Source organism: Ranitomeya variabilis, chromosome 6, assembly GCF_051348905.1.
Source record: "Ranitomeya variabilis isolate aRanVar5 chromosome 6, aRanVar5.hap1, whole genome shotgun sequence".
NCBI classification, from domain to species: domain Eukaryota; kingdom Metazoa; phylum Chordata; class Amphibia; order Anura; family Dendrobatidae; genus Ranitomeya; species Ranitomeya variabilis.
The window spans coordinates 574,421,330-574,446,351 of NC_135237.1; the positions used below are offsets into that span (position 1 = coordinate 574,421,330).

General features: G+C 44.6%; 1 protein-coding gene across 6 annotated transcripts in view; it reads left to right on the plus strand.

The window, feature by feature from the left end:
• The window catches only part of LOC143783139 (uncharacterized), a 96,881-nt gene that overhangs the window by 34,341 nt on the left and 37,518 nt on the right, over nt 1-25,022 (plus strand). For all 6 annotated transcript variants that reach the window (XM_077271453.1, XM_077271455.1, XM_077271454.1 and 3 more), the window contains exons 2-3: nt 9,416-9,539; nt 9,935-9,974. In XM_077271453.1, coding sequence (XP_077127568.1) covers nt 9,416-9,539; nt 9,935-9,974 — 164 coding nt within the window. The remainder of the gene's footprint in view (nt 1-9,415; nt 9,540-9,934; nt 9,975-25,022) is intronic.

The following is a 25,022-nucleotide window of genomic DNA, read 5'->3' on the forward strand; positions in this document are numbered from 1 at the left end:
CGCCCGCACTCAGCACAGCCACGCACAGCCGCCTGCACTCAGCACCGCCACGCACAGCCGCCCGTACTCAGCACCGCCACGCACAGCCGCCCGCACTCAGCACCGCCACGCACAGCCGCCCGCACTGAGCACAGCCACGCACAGCCGCCCGCACTCAGCACAGCCGCACTCGGGCAGTAGAGCCGGAGAGAGAAAGATGGGAGCAACATATGGCAGAATGGAAACAGGAACAGGCAGAATGGGTGCAGCACATTACAACAGAATGGGGGCGCAGGATGGGAGCAGCACATGATAGAATGGGGGTGCAGGATGGGAGCAGCACATGACAGAATGGGGGCACAGGATGGGAGCAGCACATGACAGAATGGGGCCCGGGATGGGAGCAGCACATGACAGAATGGGGGCGCACACATGACAGGATGGGGGTGCAGGATGGGAGCACATGACAGGATGGGGCGCAGGATGGGAGCACATGACGGGATGGGAGCACATGACAGGATGGGAGCAGCACATGACAGAATGGGGGCACAGGATGGGAGCAGCACATGACAGAATGGGGGCACACACATGACAGGATGGGGGTGTAGGATGGAGCAGCATATGACAGGATGGGGACGCAGGATGGAGCAGCACAGGACAGGATGGGAGAGCAAGATGGGAGCAGCACATACCAGGATGGAGACCATATACCAATATAAATGCTCGCCACCCGGGCTTAGAACGGGTTCAATAGCTAGTATATATATATATACACACACACATTTACTCTATCTGTTGTAATCTAACCTGTCACTCTGATTAAAATGTACGTGGCTGATCATTTGCCAGCTTTTAGTCTATCTATCTATCTATCTATCTAGAATATATATATATATATATATATATATATATATATATATATATATATATATATATATATATATATATATACTGGATATAAACATATATATATGTTTTGAAGAATATTTCATTTTAAAACTGTGTAAATGATTTAGAACATTTCTGTATGTAAAATCTCATGGTAAAATCACACTGCAGTCGGATGTAGATCGGATGCTAGGTGTGAAAAGTCAGATTGTACTCGCACAAAAACGCCTGACACTCACATGACACTTGCATTGCACTCGTCAGACTTAACTGCAATAAATCGGACCGATTTTTAAATCGCTAGTGAGTCTCCAGCCTGTGTATGTAATAGTGGTGTGAGATCAGTGGCCCAAGGTCATTTAACCCCTTAAAAAAATCAGTTACTGATTCAAATCATTAAAATCAATGCCAACTTTGATGCCAATTCTCATGGCCAGAACCCATTTGGGAAAAGTTAAAGTGACATGAATTTCATGCAGGGCATCAAAATGCATGTCATAATGGTGTCAGATCAGTGGCCCAAAGTCATTTAACCCCTTAAAAAAAATCACTTATTCAAATATGTGAAAATGGGCTGTTTGCCCACTTTGATGCCAGTTCTGATGCCCAGTACCCATTTGGGCCAGGCTAAAGGGACCTGAGTTTGATGCAGGCCATCACTATCTGTGTGTTATAATCGTCAGATCAGTTGTCCAAAGTCATTTAACCCCTTCAAAACATCAGTTACTTATTCAAATCTGTGAAAATGGGCTGTTTGCCCACTTTGATGCCAATTCTGGTGCCCAGAACCCATTTGGGCCAGGCTGAAGGGACATGGGTTTGATGCAGGGCATCACTATCTGTGTATTTTAATCATCAGATCATTGGCCCAAAGTCATTTAACCCCTTAAAAACATCAGTTATATATTCAAATGTGTGAAAATGGGCTGTTTGCCTACTTTGATGCCAGTTCTGATGCCCAGAACCCATTTGGGCCAGGCTCGAGGGACCTGGGTTTGATGCGGGGCATCACTATCTGTGTATTTTAAGTGTCAGATCAGTGGCCCAAAGGCATTTAACCCCTTAAAAACATCAGTTACTTATTCAAATCTGTGAAAATTGTCTTTTTTCCCACTTTCATGCCAATTCTGGTGCCAAGAACCCATTTGGGCCAGGCTGAAGGAACCTGCGTTTGATGCACGGCATCACTATCTGTGTATTTTAAGTGTCAGATCAGTGGCCCAAAGTCATTTAGCCCCTTGAAAACATCAGTTACTTATTCAAATCTGCAAAAATGGGCTGTTTGCCCACTTTGATGCCAGTTCTGGTGCCCAGAGCCCATTTGAGCCAGGCTGAAGAGACATGGGTTTGATGCAGGGCATCACTATCTGTGTATTTTAAGTGTCAGATTAGTGGCCCAAAGGCATTTAATCCATTAAAAACATCACTTATTCAAATCTGTGAAAATGGGCTATTTGCCCACTTTACTGCCAGTTCTGGTGCCCAGAACCCATTTGGACCAGGCTGTACGACCTGGGTTTGATGCAGGGCATCATTATCTGTGTATCTGTGTATTTTAAGTGTCAAATCAGTGTCCCAAAGACATTTAGCCAGCCCCTTAAAAACATCAGTTACGTATTCAAATCTGTGAAAATTGGCTTTTTTTTCCCACATTGATGCCAATTCTGGTGCCCAGAACCCATTTGGGCCAGGCTGAAGGAACCTGCGTTTGATGCAGGGCATCACTATCTGTGTATTTTAAATGTCAGATCAGTGGCCCAAAGTAATTTAGCCCCTTGAAAACATCAGTTACTTATTGAAATCTGCAAAAATGGGCTGTTTGGCCACTTTGATGCCAGTTCTGGTGCCCAGAACCCATTTGGACCAGGATGGAGGGACTTGTTTTTGATATGGGGCTCCCTGTTCTATATGTATGCACTGTGGTATCAGTGGCCCAAAGGCATTTAACCCCTTAAAACCATCAGTTACTTATTCAAATCTGTGAAAATGGGCCGTTTGCCCACTTTGATGCCAGTTATGATGCCTAGAACCCATTTGGGCCAGGCTGAAGAGACATGGGTTTGATGCGGGGCATCACTATCTGTGTGTTTTATGTGTCAGATCAGTGGCCCAAAGTCATTTAACCCATTAAAAACATCAGTTACTTATTCAAATCTGTTTAAAAGGGCCGTTTGCCCACTTTGATGCCAGTTCTGGTGCCCAGAACCCATTTGTACCAGGATGGAGGGACTTGTTTTTGATGTGGGGCTCCCTGTTCTATATGCATGCACTGTGGTATCAGTGGCCCAAAGGCATTTAACCCCTTAAAAACATCAGTTACTTATTCAAATCTGTGAAAATGGGCTGTTTGGCCACTTTGTTGCCAGTTCTGATGCCCAGAACCCATTTGGGCCAGGCTGAAGGGACATGGATTTGATGTAGGGCATCACTATCTGTGTATTTTAATTGTCAGATCAGTGGCTCAAAGTCATTTAACCCCTTAAAAACATCAGTTACTTATTCAAATCTGTGAAAATGGGCTGTTTGCCCACTTTGGTGCCAGTTCTGGTGCCCAGAACCAATTTGGACCAGGATGGAGGGACTTGTTTTTGATGTGGGGCTCCCTGTTCCATATGTATGCACTGTGGTATCAGTGGCCCAAAGGCATTTAACCCCTTAAAAACATCAGTTACTTATTCAAATCTGTGAAAATGGGCTGTTTGCCCACTTTACTGTCAGTTCTGGTGCCCAGAACCCATTTGGACCAGGCTGGAGGGACCTGGGTTTGATGCGGGGCATCAATATCTGTCTATTTTGTGTGTCAGATCAGTGGCCCAAAGGCATTTAACCTCTTAAAAACATCAGTTACTTTTTCAAATCTATGAAAATTGGCTGTTTGCCCAATTTGATGCCAATTCTGGTGCCCAGAACCCATTTGGGCCAGCCTGGAGGGACCTGGGTTTCATGCAGGGCATCACTATCTGTGTATTTTAAGTGTCAGATCAGTGGCCCAACGTCATTTAACCCCTTGGAAACATCAGTAACTTATTCAAATCTGTGAAAATGGGCTGTCTGCCCAATTTGATGCCAGTTCTGGTGCCCAGAACCCATTTGGGCCAGGCTGGAGGGACCTGGGTTTGATGCAGGGCATCACTATCTGTGTATTTTAAGTGTCAGATCAGTGGCCCAAAGTCATTTACCCCTTAAAAACATCAGTAACTTATTCCAATCTGTGAAAATGGGCTGTTTGGCCACTTTGATGCCAGTTCTGGTGCCCAGAACCCATTTGGGCCAGGCTGGAGGTACGTGGGTTTGATGTATGGCATCACTTTCTGTGTATTTTAAGTGTCAGATCAGTGGCCCAAAGGCATTTAACCCCTTAAAAACATCAGTTACTTATTAAAATCTGTGAAAATGGGCCGTTTGCTCACTTTGATGTCAGTTCTGGTGCACAGAACAAGTTTGGGCCAGGCTGGAGGGACCTGGGTTTGATGCAGGGCATCACTGTCTGTGTATTTTATGTATCAGATCAGTGGCCCAAATGCATTTAACCCCTTAAAACCATCAGTTTACTTATTGAAATGTGTGAAAATGGGCTGTTTGGCCACTTTGATGCCAGTTCTGGTGCCCAGAACCCATTTGGGCCAGGCTGAAGGGACCTGGCTTTGATGCAGGGCATCACTATCTGTGTATTTTATGTATCAGATCAGTGGCTAAAGGCATTTAACCCCTTAAAAACATCAGTTACTTATTAAAATCTGTGAAAATGGGCCGTTTGCTCACTTTGATGTCAGTTCTGGTGCACAGAACAAGTTTGGGCCAGGCTGGAGGGACCTGGGTTTGATGCAGGGCATCACTGTCTGTGTATTTTATGTATCAGATCAGTGGCCCAAATGCATTTAACCCCTTAAAACCATCAGTTACTTATTCAAATGTGTGAAAATGGGCTGTTTGCCCACTTTGATGCCAGTTCTGGTTCCCAGAACCCATTTGGGCCAGCCTGGAGGGACCTGGGTTTGATGCAGGGCATCACTATCTGTGTATTTTATGTATCAGATCAGTGGCCCAAAGGCATTTAACTCCTTCAAAACATCAGTTACTTATTCAAATGACCAAAATTGACTGTCTGCCCACTTTGATGCCAGTTCTGATGCCCAGAACCCATTTGGGCCAGGCTGGAGATAACTGGTTTTGATGTGGGGCGCCCTGTTCTATATATCTGCAGTGTGAGATCAGTGGCCCAAAGTCATTTAACCTTTTCTTCAGCGCTCTTTGGTGCCCACTTTGATGCCCATTTTTGTGCCAGTTTTATTGTTTTTGTAGCCTTTTTTATGTGTATTCACATCAGGGCACCTCACTGCATTGTCTTTTATTATTGTGATGCTTATTTGTTGTTATTAAACCTATAAAAAACAGAAAAAAAACTGACGAATAAGAAACCATCTTCAGCTCCGAATAAGAAACTGAACGAATAAGAAACCAACTTCAGCCTCGTCACTAAATGCCAAAACTGAGCTGCCATTATGATTCTCCAGGTCATTACGAGTTCATAGACACCAAACATGAATAGGTTCTTTTTTATCTAAGTGGTGAAAAAAAATTCCAAACTTTGCTGCACGGTGGCTCAGTGGGTAGCACTGCAGCCTTACAGCGCTGGAGTCCTGGGTTCTAATCCCACCTTGGACACCATCTGCAAGGAGTTTGTATGTTCTCCCCGTGTTTGCGTGGGTTTACCCCGGGCACTCCGGTTTCCTCCCACATTCCAAAGACATACTGATAGGGAATTTAGATTGTGAGCCCCATCGGGGACAGTGATGATAATGTGTGCAAAAACTGTAAAGCGCTGCGGAATATGTTAGCGCTGTATAAAAATAAAGATTATTATTATTTCTATTATTAACATTGCACAATTTTCCGATACCCGTAGCGTCTCCCATTTTTCGTGATCTGGGGTCAGGTGAGGGCTTATTTTTTGCGTGCAGAGCTGACGTTTTTAATGATAACATTTTGGTGCAGATACGATCTTTTGATTGCCCATTATTGCATTTTAATGCAATGTTGCGGTGACCAAAAAAACCTAATTCTGGCGTTTTGACTCTATCCCAACCCCAGATCACGAAAAATAGAAAGGCTACAGGTCTCTGAAAATGGTGCAAATTTTTTTTTTGTAGCAAACTTTGGATTTATTTTTTTTTACCCTTTAAATAAAAAAAGAACCTAGACATGTTTGGTGTCTATGAACTTGTATTAGCCTGGTGAATCATAATGGTATGGTTTTAGCATTTAGTGAACATGGTAAAAAAAATACAAAAAACTGTTGTGGAATTGCACTTTTTTTTGCAGTTTCACCACACTTGGAATTTTTTTCCCGTTTTTGAGTACATGATATGGTAAAACCAATGGTTTATTTAAATAGTACAACTCATCCCGCAAAAACAAGCCCTCACATGGAGGGCTGTGGAGTCGGTAAGCCACAGTTGCGACTCCGACTCCTGGATTTTATCAGGTTCCGACTCCGGCTCCGACTCCGGCTCCGACTTCTTCATAAATGGCCAATTCGTAACAATAAATTTACTGTTGTAAAATATTAACATCGTGCTTATTCAGTTTCTCACCATCATATAAGTAATCAGACCACTTAGAGCAAAAACTATATTTATTAGAATACAATTAGAATATAGCAAATAACTTTTATAAACTTTTCTAAACTCTTGTAAGTAAATATGCAATAAACACTGTTATGCAGTTAATAAGAAGAAATCTATCAATTTGTCCTCAGAAAAAGTATTGCCTCTGTCAGATCCTCCTTCATGGATGCCCTCAAATCTGATCTAATTATTTTGAGAGCAGAGAACAACCTCTCTACACTAACTTGGGTTGGTGGCAAAGCAGTAACCACTCGGGCAACATCTCTGACAATGTCAGGATACAGAGGAATCGCTTGTTGCACTGTTATTTTTGATGAACGGTCAAATTTCTCAATTTCTTTTAGTGCACATGAAAAATTCTGCTGAAATGTACCCGCTGTGTTCTTTGATGGGGATGACTCTTCTATGCGGGAATGCTTTGCACGGTCCTTGTGATCCAAATATTTTTCTAAATTAAATTCTTCATCAGTTGATGAGGGTGAAGATGTGGCAGGACGACCAAATTCTTCTTGTTTCTCCTGACTGTTCTGCAACCCTTTCATCCTTACTGCTATTTCAAACAGAGCTTCTTTTCCTTTAGTTAGCTGTTGATCATCTAGAAGAATCCGATGCATTGGGTCTACATAAACAGCTGCCAAAAGAATGTTATTTTGTAATAGTAGCTCCTCTCTCCGTTTCATTGATGTAGCAATGCCACTTGCAATTAACCCTCCTCTTTGGGACAGGCAAAACATCAGGTTCTTCCACTCCTTTAAGAAAATACCTGGAGTTAAGTCCTCTGCTTGTAATTATTTAGTCACTGTAAATGGGTGCTCTAGCAATTTTTCCAGCTCAGTCACCTGATTCCACTGACTTTCATTTAGCGTCAGTTGAGGGTTAGCCATGTCTACAAGAAAGGTTTTCAGTTCAACCAAGCGCTAAATCATTAAGTAAGTACTGCCCCATCGTGTGGCTTGATCAATAATTGCCCCTTTTCCAGCACGTCTCTTCAAAATTGAGTCAACTTTAGGGGTTCTGGCAACAGTAGCCAATTTTCTCACCTTGCCAATCAGTGCAGCAGCATGTCTTCTTGCAGACTGTCTCTTATAGCCAGCTGTAGCGTATGCACAACACAGCGCATGTGATGAATGAAAGAACGTATTGACACAGTTTCAACAAGATCATCTAAACTATCATGTTGCTGTTCATCTGAAGCAACTTCAGTTTGCTCCCCAGTTACAATACTGTGTTCCTCTATTTCAAACATTTCTGTGTCTGTGGACCCAGAATGTTCTTCTAGCTGCTGGTCACCATCATTACTCTCATTCATTAGCTTAATAGTACTTATCATATTTGAAGCATTGTCAGTTACGACAGAAAGAACTTGCTCTTTTTTAAGTTCATAGTCTTGCAGAACCTTTTCCACCAAGACCTGGAGAAACTCACTGGTGTAATGAGCTTTGGTGTCTTTTTACTGCCAATGTCTTGGTAACTATTTCATTTTTGTCACAAACAAATCGGACATTGATGGCAAAATAGTTCACTCTGTGACATGTGCAGGCATCCATTTTAAGAAACAGAAAGCGTCCCTTGAGAGTTTAAGTTCTTCCTTTTGTTTAAAAGCTTCTTCGATTACTAATTTTCTAATTATCTCTCTCCAGAGAAACACCAAGCTTGCGGGCCATTTCCCTATTCAGACACATAAAAGCTGGTCGTGAAAATAATGAAATAGACACACTATCCTTTACAACAAGCTCTATGATCTGTTTTTTTAAATGTATCTACTGTCATTGTCACAGTAACTTTGTCACTGACAAAATATCTTGGAACTGATGGCTGCAAAGTTCTCTGCTCCCTTGTTTGGCTGGAAGAGCTGGGCACTGGTTCATTGGTTTGGATGCAGTCTTTCTCATCCACTGCTTTCAATACTTCTGGATGAAAGCGCTGTAAATGTCTCTTTGGATTAGAAGCTCTGGTAGGAGCATTTTTATCTTTGCCTGAATATGCACTGATCTTGGCTTCACAGCATTTGTTTTCGCCAGGATCATTTGTCATACACTGACAGACATAATGTTTTCTATCTTGAGTGATGGTGAAATGTTCAAATACAGCTGATTTAATGTGACGCTTCTTTGACATTCTCAGGTTTTTAATTCTGCATTCACAATCCAAATGACAATTGTTTTTCCTAAAAACAATTGTACAAAATTATTGCCAGGTCGTACAACTGATATAGTGATCAGTAATACTGTTATTCCTCATGTACTCACAGTTAACTGATGCAAAGTTTGTTGAAAGGATAATACTTCTTACAGTCTTCCTCTTCTGAGTAGCAGCTGTGAGATGCTTGGAAGACGCACACCTAGTAAACATCTAGTCTAGAGGAGGAGCTTTACTACTAAGAATTTGCAACACATTTTCACTTTCAGTTTCATACATTGTAAGTAGGGGGTTGGGGCAGCATGAGGTTAACCAAGTATAAGATTAGATAAGAGCAGTGGAGAACAGTGACACACAAGAAGTAAGAAATGTCTCTATCTCCAGCAGAACTGCTTATCACTGTTGTTCATAGTTTGATAGAACATATATATTTGAGTAACATTTATAAAATTCATGTGAAAGTTCAATTATGAAATATTAATACATTTTTTTTAAAGCTGGAGTCGGAGTCGGTACATTTCTACCGACTTTGACTCCACGACTCCGATTCCACAGCCCTGCTCACATGGCCATATTGACGGAAAAATACAAAAGCTATGGCTCTGGGAAGAAGGGCAGGGAAAAACAGAAATGCAAAAATGAAAAAGGGCAGGGTCTCTTAAGGGGTCAATGCGTCTTCTTGGTGGTAGGAGGTGGACGGCGCAGGAGAGTCTCATCCTAACTATTCTGTGTTGAGAAATATATGAATTTATCTTTAGTAAAAGTCACTTTCATCTTTGCAGGAATTTTGCCGAGAAGTCAGAACCTGGTTTGGTTTTTTCTTCTTTTTTTCATTCTTTTAGCATGGCTGAGAAAGATTGGGAAAGTGAGCTGGATAACCGTCCCGTCACTAATTGCAGCAGCTCGGTACGTACTACGGTCTATGTGACGTGTCGTCTGTCAATGTTCAGTCTCTGCTAGATGCTTTTACAAACCATTTACTTGAAGCATTTTTTTGTATTTGGGATCCTGGAAAATTAAATAAATGTGAAAAATAGAACTAGTCTTTTTCTTGTGCTATAGATACTAGAGTTGCTACGGTTATGACCGTAATCCTTGGCCGTAGAACAGGAGCCTCGAGAATCACCGCATCCGCTGCTCTTGTTTCGATTAGCCAGCCTAGATAGATGCTTGAATGATAACATGATGCCAGGCCGGCTAATCAAAAGAAGAGCTGAGACAAAAGTATGCCGTCTCGTACAATGAAATATTCGGTAGAGCCAATTAAGTCTATTTCTATAATATTATTTTTTATTTTTAAGGAACCAGAATGTAAAGAAAACACTCACAGCTCCTTCTCGAGTAAGTGCAACGCTTCTGCAGCGCAACTTTTGTGTTTTAGCACTAGTGCGGAGGAAAAGTGCAGCCACTGTATCAACAAGGCTTGGGGCTACATGCTGACCCTTATCAAACGACATGGGTGTCGGAAAAGTCGCAGCTAGTCGAATGACTGAGCTCTGATTATTCAAGTAATATAGACAAGTTTTCCCATATTTCTTTTGAAGTCTATTACAAGTGTCTCTTGTGACCAGCGACAGAAAGTCCAACATAATTGGAAGCATGCAGCACTTTAGAAAATCATTACATCTAATGTCACAATGTGTCCCTGCAATCTCAGCATTGCACAACTGTGCAGCCCTGATTCTAGATCATGTATTCTTAAAAAGAGAATCTAGATCACCTTGATTGATTGCTTTGGGCAGCGCACTTTTCCTTTGGCTCTTGCCTGATCTCCACACTTTTACTGGGACGGTGATTTGCTGCCTTTGCACTTTCACACATCATACTAAATAGTTGTTCAACCACTTTGACATTAAATGCTCATGTACGTCCCTTGTGAGTTGCAGATGGATGGAGCAAGGCTCAAAAGCCTTGTTTGCTGGAAACAGGACGGGTGCTTGCTGTGTCCTACAGTCAGCACCTACTGTCGCTGCATGCTCCTGTCAGCATGGCAGCTCAGCTGTCTTCATTGGAGATTTTCACTACGTACGGCTGTACTAGAACAATGCAATATACACTACAAACAAGCACAGGTTTAAGACCCAGCAGAGTAAAAAAAGTAAAAAAAAAATTGAATTGGTCGTTTTCCAAAAATAAAGAATTTAGAATAAAAAAGTTAATGTTATCGCGTCAGTAAAATATCAATTTATGAAAATCGAAAGCTAACCCAAACACCATAAAAAATAGACTCCGATGCATTTCACCTTCTTAAAAAAATGCAATGAGGCATATGGACTCCAGTAACAATAAGGCTATGTGCACACGTTCAGGATTTTTCGTGTTTTTTTCGGCCTTTTTCCACTGAAAAAACCGCTAAAAAAAGCTTACATAAGCATCCCATCATGTATTCTGCAATTTTTGTGCACCTGCTGCATTTTTTCCGCAAAAAAACCTCATTGCGGTAAACTCAACATGTTCATTAATTTTGTAGATGTTTCGCTTTTTTGTCACTATATTATTGCATTGGGAAGCCCCGGAAAAAACGCGGATTTCCTGCAGAAAAAGTCCGGTTTTGTTTAGGAAAATTCTGCAGATACTCCTGAACGTGTGCACATAGCCTAAAACTTACTGTTCAGTGCGCCCAAAAAAATCAAGGCCTTGTAAAACTCTGCTCCATTGACAAAAAGTAAATATATAATACCGTGTATACTCGAGTATAAGCCGACCCGGGTATAAGCCGACCCCCCCTAATTTTGTCACAAAAAACTGGGAAAACTTAATGACTCAAGTATAAGCCTAGGGTGGAAAATGCAGCAGCTACTGGTAAATTTCAAAAATAAAAATAGGTACCAATAAAAGTTAAATTAATTTAGACATCGGTAGTTTAAGTGTTTTTGAATATCCATATTGAATCAGGAGCCCCATATAATGCTCCATACAGTTTATGATGGGCCTCAAAAGATGCTCCATATTAAAATATGCCACATATAATGCTGCACAAATGTTGATTATGACCCTATAAGATGCTTCATAGACACCTTTGCCCCGTATGATGCTCCACAAATGTGGATTATGGCCCCATAAGATGCTCCATACAGATAATTGCCCCATATAATGCTGCACATGGACCCATACAGATATTTGCCCCATATAATGCTGCACATGGCCCCATACAGATATTTGCCCCATATAATGCTGCACATGGCCCCATACAGATATTTGCCCCATATAATGCTGCACATGGCCCCATACAGATATTTGCCCCATATAATGCTGCACATGGCCCCATAAGATGCTCCATACAGATATTTGCCCCATATAATGCTGCACATGGCCCCATAAGATGCTCCATACAGACATTTGCCCCATATATTGCTGCACATGGCCCCATAAGATGCTCCATACAGATATTTGCCCCATATAATGCTGCACATGGCCCCATAAGATGCTCCATACAGATATTTGCCCCATATTATGCTGCTCATGGCCCCATAAGATGCTCCATACAGATATTTGCCCCATATGCTGTTGCTGCGATTAAAAAAATAAAAAATCACATACTCATCTCTCAGGCCCCCGGCACTTGCTATACTCACCTTTCCCGTTCCACCGTCGGCGTCGCTCCGTCTTCCACGTCTTCTGCACTGACGTTCAGGCAGAGGGCGGCGCGCACTAATCGCGTCATCGCGCCCTCTGACCTGAGCGTCACTGCAGAGGACGCGGAAGACGCAGCGGTGCCGACGGTGGAATGGGGAGCAGGTGAATATAGCTCACTGAGTTATCCTCACCTGCTCCTGGCGCGGTCCCTGCACGTCTGTTCCCCGGCTCTGGCAGCTTCTTCCTGTAGTGAGCAGTCACATGGTACTGCTCATTACAGTAATGAATATGCGGCTCCACCCCTATGGGAGTGGAGTCGGGTCCATATTCATTACTGTAGTGAGCGGTACCATGTGACCACTCAATACAGGAAGAAGCTGCCGGGGAACCAGGGACGTGCAGAGACCGCGCCAGGAGCAGGTGAGTATTATTACACAGCTTCGCTCCCCCTCCCCTGCCGACCCCTGGGTATGACTCGAGTATAAGCAGAGAGGGTTACTTTCAGCCCAAAAAAGGGCTGAAAATCTCGGCTTATACTCAAGTATATATGGTATATTTCTCGCTCCATACTTTTATATATAAATATATGTGTTTTTTTTAAAAATATAATAAAAAATCAAGTATAAGATTGGTATTGCCGTTATTAAAATAACTTGGAGAATCACGTTGCCTATTTATTTTTACCGTTTTACGCCGTAAAAAATTATAAAATCCAATAACATCATCTGGTAATCATTTCTTTGCTCTGTGTGGTGATGGATTATATGGTAAAGGGTCATTTTTCCTTTGGAGATATTTAGTTGTTTTTTGTTTTTTTTTCACTTTTTTTGCATGCAGTTATAACATTTGGGTCTTCCTGGTTTGAGCCTGACGTTTCTCTAGATTTATATGAATTAACTTTTCAATTTTAGCAAATTGTGACTTAACAAAAACTTTCAATCGACCGACTAAGGCTTTGGAAGGCAAAAAGATAATGAGCATTTGTTTTTGGTTCTTACAAAGCGGACATACCGCTTACCGATACCGTTGCAGGCTGGGATGAGGGGGTGTCCGCCACCACTGCCGCTGCCCAGGGTGTCCGCCGCTGCCCAGGGTTATGCTTGCGTCTCCGATGCTGCGGGGGGCTCTGCCGATATTTTGTGAAAGGCCAGAGCCCCCAGGCAGTTCGTCCATGGTTTACTGTGCGACGGACTTCGGGAAAATGGCTGCCGGGAGGCGGCGCATGCGCAGATAGAGTTCTCGGCACCAAGAAATCGGGAGATGAGATTTCAGCGCTGAGATCTCATCTCTCGACGTCTTGGTCCCGAGATCTCCATCTGTGCATGCGCCGCCTCCCAGCGGCCATTTTCCCGAAGTCCGTCGCACAGGAAAGCATGGACGAACTGCCGGGGGGCTGTGGCCTTTCTCAAAATGCCGGCAGAGCCCCCCACTGCACCGGAGATGCATGCATCACCAAAGACAACCCCTGCAGCACAGGAGCCCCCCCGCAGCACAGGATACCTGCACACCCCTCGTCCCAGCCTGCAGCAATGCTCCACTCCTGCCTCCTCCAGCGGCGACCCTGGGACCCCCCTTCACCGCAGCCACCACCCCCGTTAAGCAATAAGACGCATGGATTATAAGAAGCACCACCAATTTATTTAAAACAAAGTTTTTTTCCTGTTTTTTTCCTCAAAATTTGGGGTGCGTCTTATAATCCGGAGTGTCTTACCAAGCGAAAAATACGGTACATAAATTATAATTATGCAGCAGTAAAAACATCATACCCAATATTATCTAGAAAAAGTGTTTTCTTTCCAAAGTCCTTTTATGTAGTATATGACTAGATGTGCCAAACACGTGGTGACATGTGCATTGTCAGTTACCGCAGATTTTAGACTTTGCGTCTTTTGTCTCCTGGGCATACGAGTATTTGACGCGAGGAACTTAAAAGGGGACGTCTCAAGTTCTACCTTCTGGAGCACACCGCTACCGAGCTTTGAGTGCCAGGAGCTCCACTTTGACGTTTTAGTTTTTCCCTTTGCTGGCTATTGTGACATGAGGATTTTTGGTACGTACCATAAAAGCCTCCCCAGCCCGCTACACCAAGTTACTGTTAATGAGAAAACAGTAGGAGAAACATAAGGGGAAAAAAAAACAAATGAGTAAAAGTAGAAGGGTCTCTGCCGTGTCTCTCAATGAAGCCTATAAGAAAGGTATTTTATGGTAAATACCAAAAATCCTCTTAGACGCCTCAATGGTGAAACACTGGAAGTTATGGGCTGTTCCAAAGGTAAAGGATAGTAAGGCAGTTCCCTCAGGACTAACCTGAGTCGACTGCCGCTTGCAGCGCCCTTCGACCCATTGTTGCGTCAGCTTAAGCAAAGGTATAAACTGTTTTAAAATTTTAAGAATGTATGGACGAAGGAACAGAACCCTGATGTCGAACAGTCCCGAGGTCCCTACTGCCTGAGTGGAGTGAGGCTTAAAGGGGTATTCCCTGTTATGACCCCAATGGCAGAGGGTCTCAGAATTTATAACCAAGTCTGCAAACACAAAAAACCAGCTCATAGGGCAGTGGTAACTAGGCTGACCGTATACCTGAACCTAGCACCACAAATAGCAGCAGCCGGGGAACGTACCTACGTTGGTTCTAGACGTCTCGCGCCAGCCGGAGAACTAACTAACCCTAGAAGGGAAAAGATAGACCTTTCTTGCCTCCAGAGAAAAGACCCCAAAAGTTGGATAGAAGCCCCCAACAAATAATAACGGTGAGGTAAGAAGAAAAGACAAACGCAAGGATGAACTAGGTTTTTTAGCAAAGAGAGGCCCACTGACTAATAGCAGAATATAGGAAGATGACTTATACGGTCAGCAAAAACCCTATCAAAATTCCACGCTGAATATTCAAGAACCCCCGAACCGTCTAACGGCACGGGGGGAGAATATCAGCCCCCTAGAGCTTCCAGCTATAACAGGAATCACATTTGGTACAAGCTGGACAGAAATAAGAGCAAATGCAAATAACCAAAAAATAAGGAAGCAGGACTTAGCTTATTTTGCGAGAACCAGGACCAGCAGACAGGAGCAAACAGAAAGGAACTGATTACAACGATGCCAGGCACCAGACTGAAAATCCAGGAAGCTTAAATAGCAACACCCCTGGACTAATGAGCCAGGTGGGTACCAAGCTAGAAAAAGAAGCTCAAAGTGTCATGTCGCTAGTGACCACAAGAGGGAGCCAAAAAGTCCACTTGACAACAGTACCCCCCCCTTAAGGAGGGGTCACCGAACCCTCACCAAGACCACCAGGACGATCAGGATGAGCAGCGTGAAAGGCACGAACTAAATCGGCCGCATGAACATCAGAGGCGACCACCCAGGAATTATCCTCCTGACCATAGCCCTTCCACTTGACCAGATACTGAAGCCTCCGTCTGGAGAGACGAGAATCCAAGATCTTCTCCACCGCGTACTCCAACTCGCCCTCAACCAACACCGGAGCAGGAGGCTCAACAGAAGGAACCACAGGCACAACGTAGCGCCGCAACAAAGACCTATGGAACACGTTGTGAATGGCAAACGACACCGGAAGATCCAAGCGAAAGGACACTGGATTAAGGATTTCCAAAATCTTATAAGGACCGATGGAGCGAGGCTTAAATTTAGGAGAGGAGACCTTCATAGGAACAAACCGAGAAGACAGCCACACCAAATCCCCAACACGAAGTCGGGGACCCACACCGCGGCGGCGGTTGGCAAAACGCTGAGCCTTCTCCTGTGACAACTTTAGGTTGTCCACCACATGATTCCAGATCCGCTGCAACCTATCCACCACAGAATCTACCTCAGGACAGTCAGAGGGCTCAACATGTCCCGAGGAAAAACGAGGATGAAAACCAGAGTTGCAGAAAAATGGCGAAACCAAAGTAGCGGAACTAGCCCGATTATTAAGGGCAAACTCAGCCAATGGCAAGAAGGTCACCCAGTCATCCTGATCTGCAGAAACAAAACACCTAAAATAAGCCTCTAGAGTCTGATTTGTTCGCTCCGTTTGGCCATTAGTCTGAGGATGAAAGGCAGACGAAAATGACAAATCAATGCCCATCTTAGCACAAAAGGATCGCCAGAACCTGGAAACAAACTGGGATCCTCTGTCAGACACAATATTCTCAGGAATGCCGTGCAAGCGAACCACATTCTGAAAGAATAAAGGAACCAGATCGGAAGAGGAAGGCAGCTTAGGCAAGGACACCAAATGGACCATCTTGGAAAAGCGATCACATACCACCCAGATGACAGACATGCCCTGAGACACCGGAAGATCTGAAATGAAATCCATGGAAATGTGTGTCCAAGGCCTCTTCGGGACAGGTAAAGGCAAGAGCAACCCGCTGGCACGAGAACAGCAAGGCTTAGCTTGAGCACAAGTCCCACAGGACTGCACAAATGACCGCACATCCCGTGACAAGGAAGGCCACCAAAAGGACCTAGCCACCAAATCTCTGGTGCCAAAAATTCCCGGATGCCCTGCCAACACCGAGGAATGAACCTCGAAAATGACTCTGCTGGTCCATTTATCAGGAACAAACAGTCTGTCAGGTGGACAAGAGTCAGGTCTACCAGCCTGAAATCTCTGCAACACACGTCGCAAATCCGGAGAAATGGCTGACAAGATTACTCCCTCTTTAAGAATACCAGCTGGCTCTGAAACTCCAGGAGAGTCAGGCACAAAGCTCCTTGAAAGAGCATCAGCCTTCACATTCTTTGAACCTGGTAGGTACGAGACCACAAAGTCAAAACGGGAGAAAAACAATGACCAACGGGCCTGTCTAGGATTCAGGCGTTTAGCAGACTCGAGATACATCAGATTCTTGTGATCAGTCAAGACCACCACACGATGCTTAGCACCCTCGAGCCAATGACGCCACTCCTCAAATGCCCACTTCATGGCCAACAACTCCCGATTGCCAACATCATAGTTCCGCTCAGCAGGCGAAAACTTCCTAGAAAAAAAAGCACATGGTCTCATCACAGAGCAACCAGGGCCTCTCTGCGACAAAACGGCCCCTGCCCCGATCTCAGAAGCATCCACTTCAACCTGAAAGGGAAGTGAGACATCAGGCTGGCACAAAACAGGCGCCGAAGTAAACCGGCGCTTCAGCTCTTGGAAAGCTTCCACGGCTGCAGGAGCCCAGTTAGCAACATCAGAACCTTTCTTGGTCATATCCGTCAAAGGTTTAACAACGCTAGAAAAGTTAGCGATAAAACGACGGTAGAAGATACCAAAACCCAAGAACTTCTGAAGACTCTTAACTGACGTGGGTTGAGTCCAATCATGAATAGCTCGGACCTTGACTGGGTCCATCTCCACCGCAGAAGGGGAAAAAATAAAACCCAAAAAGGGAACCTTCTGTACTCCAAAGAGACACTTTGAGCCCTTAACGAACAAAGCATTCTCCCGCAAAACCTGAAACACCGTCCTGACCTGCTTAACATGGGAGTCCCAATCATCAGAAAAAAACAGAATATCATCCAGATAAACAATCATAAATTTATCCAGATACTTCCGGAAGATATCATGCATAAAGGACTGAAAAACTGAAGGAGCATTAGAGAGCCCAAAAGGCATCACCAAGTACTCAAAATGACCTTCGGGCGTATTAAATGCAGTTTTCCATTCATCTCCTTGCTTAATGCGCACAAGGTTGTACGCACCACGAAGATCTATCTTGGTGAACCACTTGGCACCCTTAATCCGGGCAAACAAGTCTGACAACAGAGGCAAAGGATACTGAAATTTAACAGTGATTTTATTCAGAAGCCGATAGTCTATACAAGGTCTCAAAGATCCGTCCTTGGCCACAAAAAAGAATCCCGCACCAAGAGGGGAAGAGGATGGACGGATATGCCCCTTCTCCAGAGACTCCTTGATATACGAACGCATTGCGGTATGCTCAGGTACAGACAGATTAAATAATCTTCCCTTAGGAAATTTACTACCTGGAATCAAATCTATAGCGCAGTCACAATCCCTATGAGGAGGAAGAGCACTGGACCTGGACTCGCTGAAAACATCCTGATAATCAGACAAATACTCAGGAACCTCCGAAGGAGTAGAGGAAGCAATAGACACCGGCGGGGAATCACCATGAATTCCCTGACAGCCCCAACTTGACACTGACATTGCCTTCCAATCCAAAACTGGATTATGGGTCTGTAACCATGGCAGACCCAAAACGACCAAATCATGCATTTTATGCAGAACAAGAAAACGAATCACCTCCCGATGTTCAGGAGTCATGCACATGGTTACCTGTGTCCAAAACTGCGGCTTATTTTCCGCCAATGGCGTAGCATCAATACCTCTAAGAGGGATAGGATTTACCAACGGCTCAAGTACAAAACCACAGCGCTTGGCAAATGACAGATCCATAAGACTCAGAGCAGCACCTGAATCCACAAACGCCATAGCAGGGTAGGAAGACAATGAGCAAATTAAAGTCACAGACAAAATAAATTAAGGTTGCAGATTACCAATGGCGACAGGACTAACAAGCCTTGTTAGGCGTTTAGAGCATGCTGATGTAACATGTGTAGAATCACCACAGTAAAAACACAACCCATTCAGACGTCTATGATTTTTCCGTTCATTTCTAGTCTGAATTCTACCACATTGCATTAAATCAGGTGTTTGTTCAGACAACACCACCAGAGGATTAGCGGCTTTGCGCTCCCGCAAACGCCGGTCAATCTGAATAGCCAGCGCCATGGAATCATTTAGACTTGTAGGAATGGAGAAACCCACCATCACATTCTTAATGGCTTCAGAAAGGCCATTTCTGAAATTTGCGGCCAGAGCACACTCATTCCACTGAGTAAGCACGGACCATTTCCGAAATTTTTGGCAATACACATCAGCTTCATCCTGGCCATGAGAGATAGCCAGCAAGGCTTTTTCTGCCTGAATTTCAAGATTGGGTTCCTCGTAAAGCAACCCGAGCGCCAGAAAAAACGCATCAATATTTGCCAATGCCGGATCTCTGTTGTGATTTTGCTTTTTGCTCCCTCTAGTGGTCATTAGTGATTTGACTCTGGAGCGTCTGTCTTTTTCTATATCCTCACCTGGGCCGTTAGTTCAGGGGCGTTGCTATATAAGCTCCCTGGACCTTCTGTTCAATGCCTGGCATCGTTGAAATCAGAGCTAATCTGTTGTGCTCTTGTCCTCTGATCCTGGTTCCTGTTTTCCAAGCTAAGTCTGCTTCTTTGCTTTTTGCTTTTGTTTTGTTTGGTATTTTTGTCCAGCTTGTTCCTATCTGTATCCTGACCTTTGCTGGAAGCTCTAGGGGGCTGGTGTTCTCCCCCCGGACCGTTAGACGGTTCAGGGGTTCTTGAATCTCCAGCGTGGATTTTTATAGGGTTTTTGTTGACCAGATAAGTTATCTTGCTATATTCTGCTATTAGTAAGCTGGCCTCTCTTTGCTGAACCTAGTTCATTTCTGTGTTTGTCATTTCCTCTTACCTCACCGTTATTATTTGTGGGGGGCTTGTATCTTGCTTTGGGGTCCCTTTCTCTGGAGGCAAGAGAGGTCTTTGTTTTCTTCTCCTAGGGGTAGTTAGATTCTCCGGCTGGCGCGTGTCATCTAGCGATCACCGTAGGCATGATCCCCGGCTACTTCTAGTGTTGGCGTTAGGAGTAGCTATTTGGTCAACCCAGTTACCACAGCCCTATGAGCTGGATTTTTGTATCTTGCAGACTTACACGTTCCTCTGAGACCCTGTCCACTGGGGTCATAACAGTATGCCAGGCCAGTATTAAATGTTTAATGCATTGCAGAAGTGGGATTATAAGAAAGAAAATTTTGAGTTTTTTTTTTCCCTCTCTCATTTTTTTTTTTTTCTTTTCCCCTTTACCTCAGAGTGGCTTAAGCTTGCTGCAGACATGAATGTCCAGACCTTGATTACAAGTGTGGACCAGCTTGCCGCTCGTGTGCAGGGTATACAAGATTATGTTACCAGAAATCCTAGGTCTGAACCCAAGATTCCGATTCCTGAACTGTTTTCAGGAGACCGATTTAAGTTTAGGAATTTCAGGAATAATTGTAAATTATTTTTGTCCCTGAAACCTTGTTCGTCTGGAGACTCTGCTCAACAAGTAAAAATTGTTATTTCATTCTTACGGGGTGACCCTCAGGATTGGGCTTTTTCGTTGGCGCCAGGAGATCCGGCATTGGCTGATATTGATGCATTTTTTCTGGCGCTCGGTTTACTTTATGAGGAACCCAATCTTGAGATTCAGGCAGAGAAAGCCTTGCTGGCTATGTCTCAGGGCCAGGACGAGGCTGAGGTGTATTGCCAAAAATTTCGGAAATGGTCCGTGCTGACACATTGGAACGAGTGTGCACTGGCCGCTAATTTTAGAAATGGCCTTTCTGAGGCCATTAAGAATGTTATGGTGGGTTTTCCCATTCCCACAGGTCTGAATGATACCATGTCCCTGGCTATTCAAATTGACCGGCGGTTGCGGGAGCGCAAAACCGCAAATTCCCTCATGTTGTTGTCTGAACAGACACCTGATGTGATGCAATGTGATAGAAAAAACGCAAATTCCCTCATGGTGTTGTCTGAACGGACACCTGATTTGATGCAATGTGATAGAATCCTGACTAGAAATGAGAGGAAAATTCATAGACGCCGGAATGGCTTGTGCTACTACTGTGGTGATTCTACACATGTTATCTCAGCATGCTCTAAACGTATATCTAAGGTTGTTAGTCCTGTCACCGTTGGTAATTTGCATCCTAAGTTTATTCTGTCTGTAACTTTGATTTGCTCACTGTCATCTTATCCTGTCATGGCGTTTGTAGATTCAGGTGCTGCCCTGAGACTTATGGATCTCTCATTTGCTAAGCGCTGTGGTTTTATTCTTGAACCATTAGAAAATCCTATCCCTCTTAGGGGTATTGATGCTACGCCATTGGCAGAAAATAAGCCGCAGTATTGGACACAGGTTACCATGTGCATGACTCCTGAACACCGCGAGGTGATACGTTTTCTCGTTCTACATAAAATGCATGATTTGGTTGTTTTGGGGCTGCCATGGTTACAGACCCATAATCCAGTCCTTGACTGGAAGGCTATGTCAGTGTCTAGTTGGGGCTGTCGTGGTATTCATGAGGATTCCCTGCCTGTGTCTATTGCTTCTTCTACGCCTTCGGAAGTTCCGGAGTACTTGTCTGATTATCAGGATGTCTTTAGCGAGTCCAGGTCCAGTGCATTGCCTCCTCATAGGGACTGTGACTGTGCTATAGATTTGATTCCAGGCAGTAAGTTTCCTAAGGGAAGACTGTTTAATCTGTCGATACCTGAACATACCGCTATGCGTTCATATATCAAGGAGTCTCTGGAGAAAGGACACATCCGTCCGTCTTCTTCCCCTCTTGGTGCGGGATTCTTTTTTGTGGCTAAAAAGGACGGATCTTTGAGGCCTTGTATTGACTATCGGCTTTTAAATAAGATCACTGTCAAATTTCAGTATCCTTTGCCGCTGTTGTCTGACTTGTTTGCCCGGATTAAAGGTGCCAAGTGGTTTACCAAGATAGACCTTCGTGGTGCGTACAACCTTGTGCGCATTAAGCAAGGGGATGAATGGAAAACCGCATTCAATACGCCCGAAGGTCATTTTGAGTACTTGGTGATGCCTTTTGGGCTCTCTAATGCCCCTTCAGTTTTTCAGTCCTTTATGCATGACATTTTCCGGAACTATCTGGATAAATTTCTGATCGTTTATCTGGATGATATTCTGGTTTTTTCTGATAATTGGGACTCGCATGTGGAGCACGTCAGGATGGTCTTTAAAATTTTGCGTGAAAATTCTTTGTTTGTCAAGGGCTCAAAGTGTCTTTTTGGTGTACAGAAGGTTCCCTTTTTGGGGTTCATTTTTTCCCCTTCTGCTGTGGAGATGGACCCAGTCAAGGTCCGAGCTATTCTTGATTGGACTCAGCCCTCGTCAGTTAAGAGTCTTCAGAAGTTCTTGGGTTTCGCTAACTTCTACCGTCGTTTTATCGCTAACTTTTCTAGCATTGTGAAACCTTTGACGGATATGACCAAGAAGGGCTCCGATGTGGTTAATTGGGCTCCTGCTGCCGTGGAGGCTTTCCAGGAGTTGAAACGTCGGTTTACTTCGGCGCCTGTTTTGTGCCAGCCTGATGTCTCGCTTCCCTTTCAAGTTGAGGTGGATGCTTCAGAGATTGGAGCAGGGGCCGTTTTGTCGCAGAGAGGCCCTGGTTGCTCTGTTATGAGACCTTGCGCCTTTTTCTCTAGGAAGTTTTCGCCTGCGGAGCGAAATTATGATGTGGGCAATCGGGAGTTGTTGGCCATGAAATGGGCATTTGAGGAGTGGCGTCATTGGCTCGAGGGTGCTAAGCATCGTGTGGTGGTCTTGACTGATCACAAAAATCTGATGTATCTCGAGTCTGCTAAATGCCTGAATCCTAGACAGGCCTGCTGGTCATTGTTTTTCTCCCGTTTTGACTTTGTTGTCTCGTATTTACCAGGTTCAAAGAATGTGAAGGCCGATGCTCTTTCCAGGAGCTTTGTGCCTGATGCTCCTGGAGTCGCTGAACCTGTTGGTATTCTTAAGGATGGTATTATCTTGTCAGCTATTTCTCCAGATCTGCGACGTGTGTTGCAGAGATTTCAGGCTGATAGGCCTGATTCTTGTCCACCTGACAGACTGTTTGTGCCTGATAAGTGGACCAGCAGAGTCATTTCCGAGGTTCATTCCTCGGTGTTGGCAGGTCACCCAGGAATTTTTGGCACCAGAGATCTGGTGGCCAGATCCTTTTGGTGGCCTTCCTTGTCTAGGGATGTGCGGTCATTTGTACAGTCCTGTGGGACTTGTGCTCGAGCTAAGCCTTGCTGTTCTCGTGCCAGCGGGTTGCTCTTGCCCTTGCCTGTCCCTAAGAGACCTTGGACACATATCTCCATGGATTTCATTTCTGATCTTCCGGTGTCTCAGGGCATGTCTGTTATCTGGGTGATATGTGATCGCTTCTCCAAGATGGTCCATTTGGTTCCTTTGCCTAAGCTGCCTTCCTCTTCCGATCTGGTTCCTGTGTTTTTCCAGAACGTGGTTCGTTTGCACGGCATCCCTGAGAATATTGTGTCAGACAGAGGATCCCAGTTCGTTTCCAGATTCTGGCGATCCTTTTGTAGTAGGATGGGCATTGACTTGTCGTTTTCGTCTGCTTTCCATCCTCAGACTAATGGACAGACGGAGCGAACTAATCAGACTTTGGAGGCTTATTTGAGGTGTTTTGTCTCTGCTGATCAGGACGATTGGGTGACCTTCTTGCCGTTAGCTGAGTTTGCCCTTAATAATCGGGCTAGTTCCGCCACCTTGGTTTCGCCGTTTTTCTGCAACTCTGGTTTCCACCCTCGTTTTTCTTCGGGTCATGTGGAACCTTCTGACTGCCCTGGGGTGGATTCTGTGGTGGATAGGTTGCAGCGGATCTGGAATCTTGTGGTGGACAACTTGAAGTTGTCACAGGAGAGGGCTCAGCGCTTTGCCAACCGCCGCCGCGGTGTGGGTCCCCGACTACGTGTTGGGGATTTGGTGTGGCTTTCTTCCTGCTTTGTTCCTATGAAGGTTTCCTCTCCCAAATTTAAACCTCGTTTTATTGGTCCTTACAAGATATTGGAAATTCTTAATCCTGTATCCTTTCGCCTGGATCTTCCTGTGTCGTTTGCTATCCACAATGTGTTTCATAGGTCCTTGTTGCGGCGGTATGTTGTGCCTGTGGTTCCTTCTGCTGAGCCTCCTGCTCCGGTGTTGGTTGAGGGCGAGTTGGAGTACGTGGTGGAGAAGATCTTGGATTCTCGTCTCTCCAGGCGGAGGCTTCAGTACCTGGTCAAGTGGAAGGGCTATGGTCAGGAAGATAATTCCTGGGTGGTCGCCTCTGATGTTCATGCGGCCGATTTAGTTTGTGCCTTTCACGCCGCTCATCCTGATCGCCCTGGTGGTCGTGGTGAGGGTTCGGTGACCCCTCACTAAGGGGGGGGGTACTGTTGTGATTTTGCTTTTTGCTCCCTCTAGTGGTCATTAGTGATTTGACTCTGGAGCGTCTGTCTTTTTCTATATCCTCACCTGGGCCGCTAGTTCAGGGGCGTTGCTATATAAGCTCCCTGGACCTTCTGTTCAATGCCTGGCATCGTTGAAATCAGAGCTAATCTGTTGTGCTCTTGTCCTCTGATCCTGGTTCCTGTTTTCCAAGCTAAGTCTGCTTCTTTGCTTTTTGCTTTTGTTTTGTTTGGTATTTTTGTCCAGCTTGTTCCTATCTGTATCCTGACCTTTGCTGGAAGCTCTAGGGGGCTGGTGTTCTCCCCCCGGACCGTTAGACGGTTCGGGGGTTCTTGAATCTCCAGCGTGGATTTTTATAGGGTTTTTGTTGACCAGATAAGTTATCTTGCTATATTCTGCTATTAGTAAGCTGGCCTCTCTTTGCTGAACCTAGTTCATTTCTGTGTTTGTCATTTCCTCTTACCTCACCGTTATTATTTGTGGGGGGCTTGTATCTTGCTTTGGGGTCCCTTTCTCTGGAGGCAAGAGAGGTCTTTGTTTTCTTCTCCTAGGGGTAGTTAGATTCTCCGGCTGGCGCGTGTCATCTAGCAATCACCGTAGGCATGATCCCCGGCTACTTCTAGTGTTGGCGTTAGGAGTAGCTATTTGGTCAACCCAGTTACCACAGCCCTATGAGCTGGATTTTTGTATCTTGCAGACTTACACGTTCCTCTGAGACCCTGTCCACTGGGGTCATAACAGATCTCCTGGCG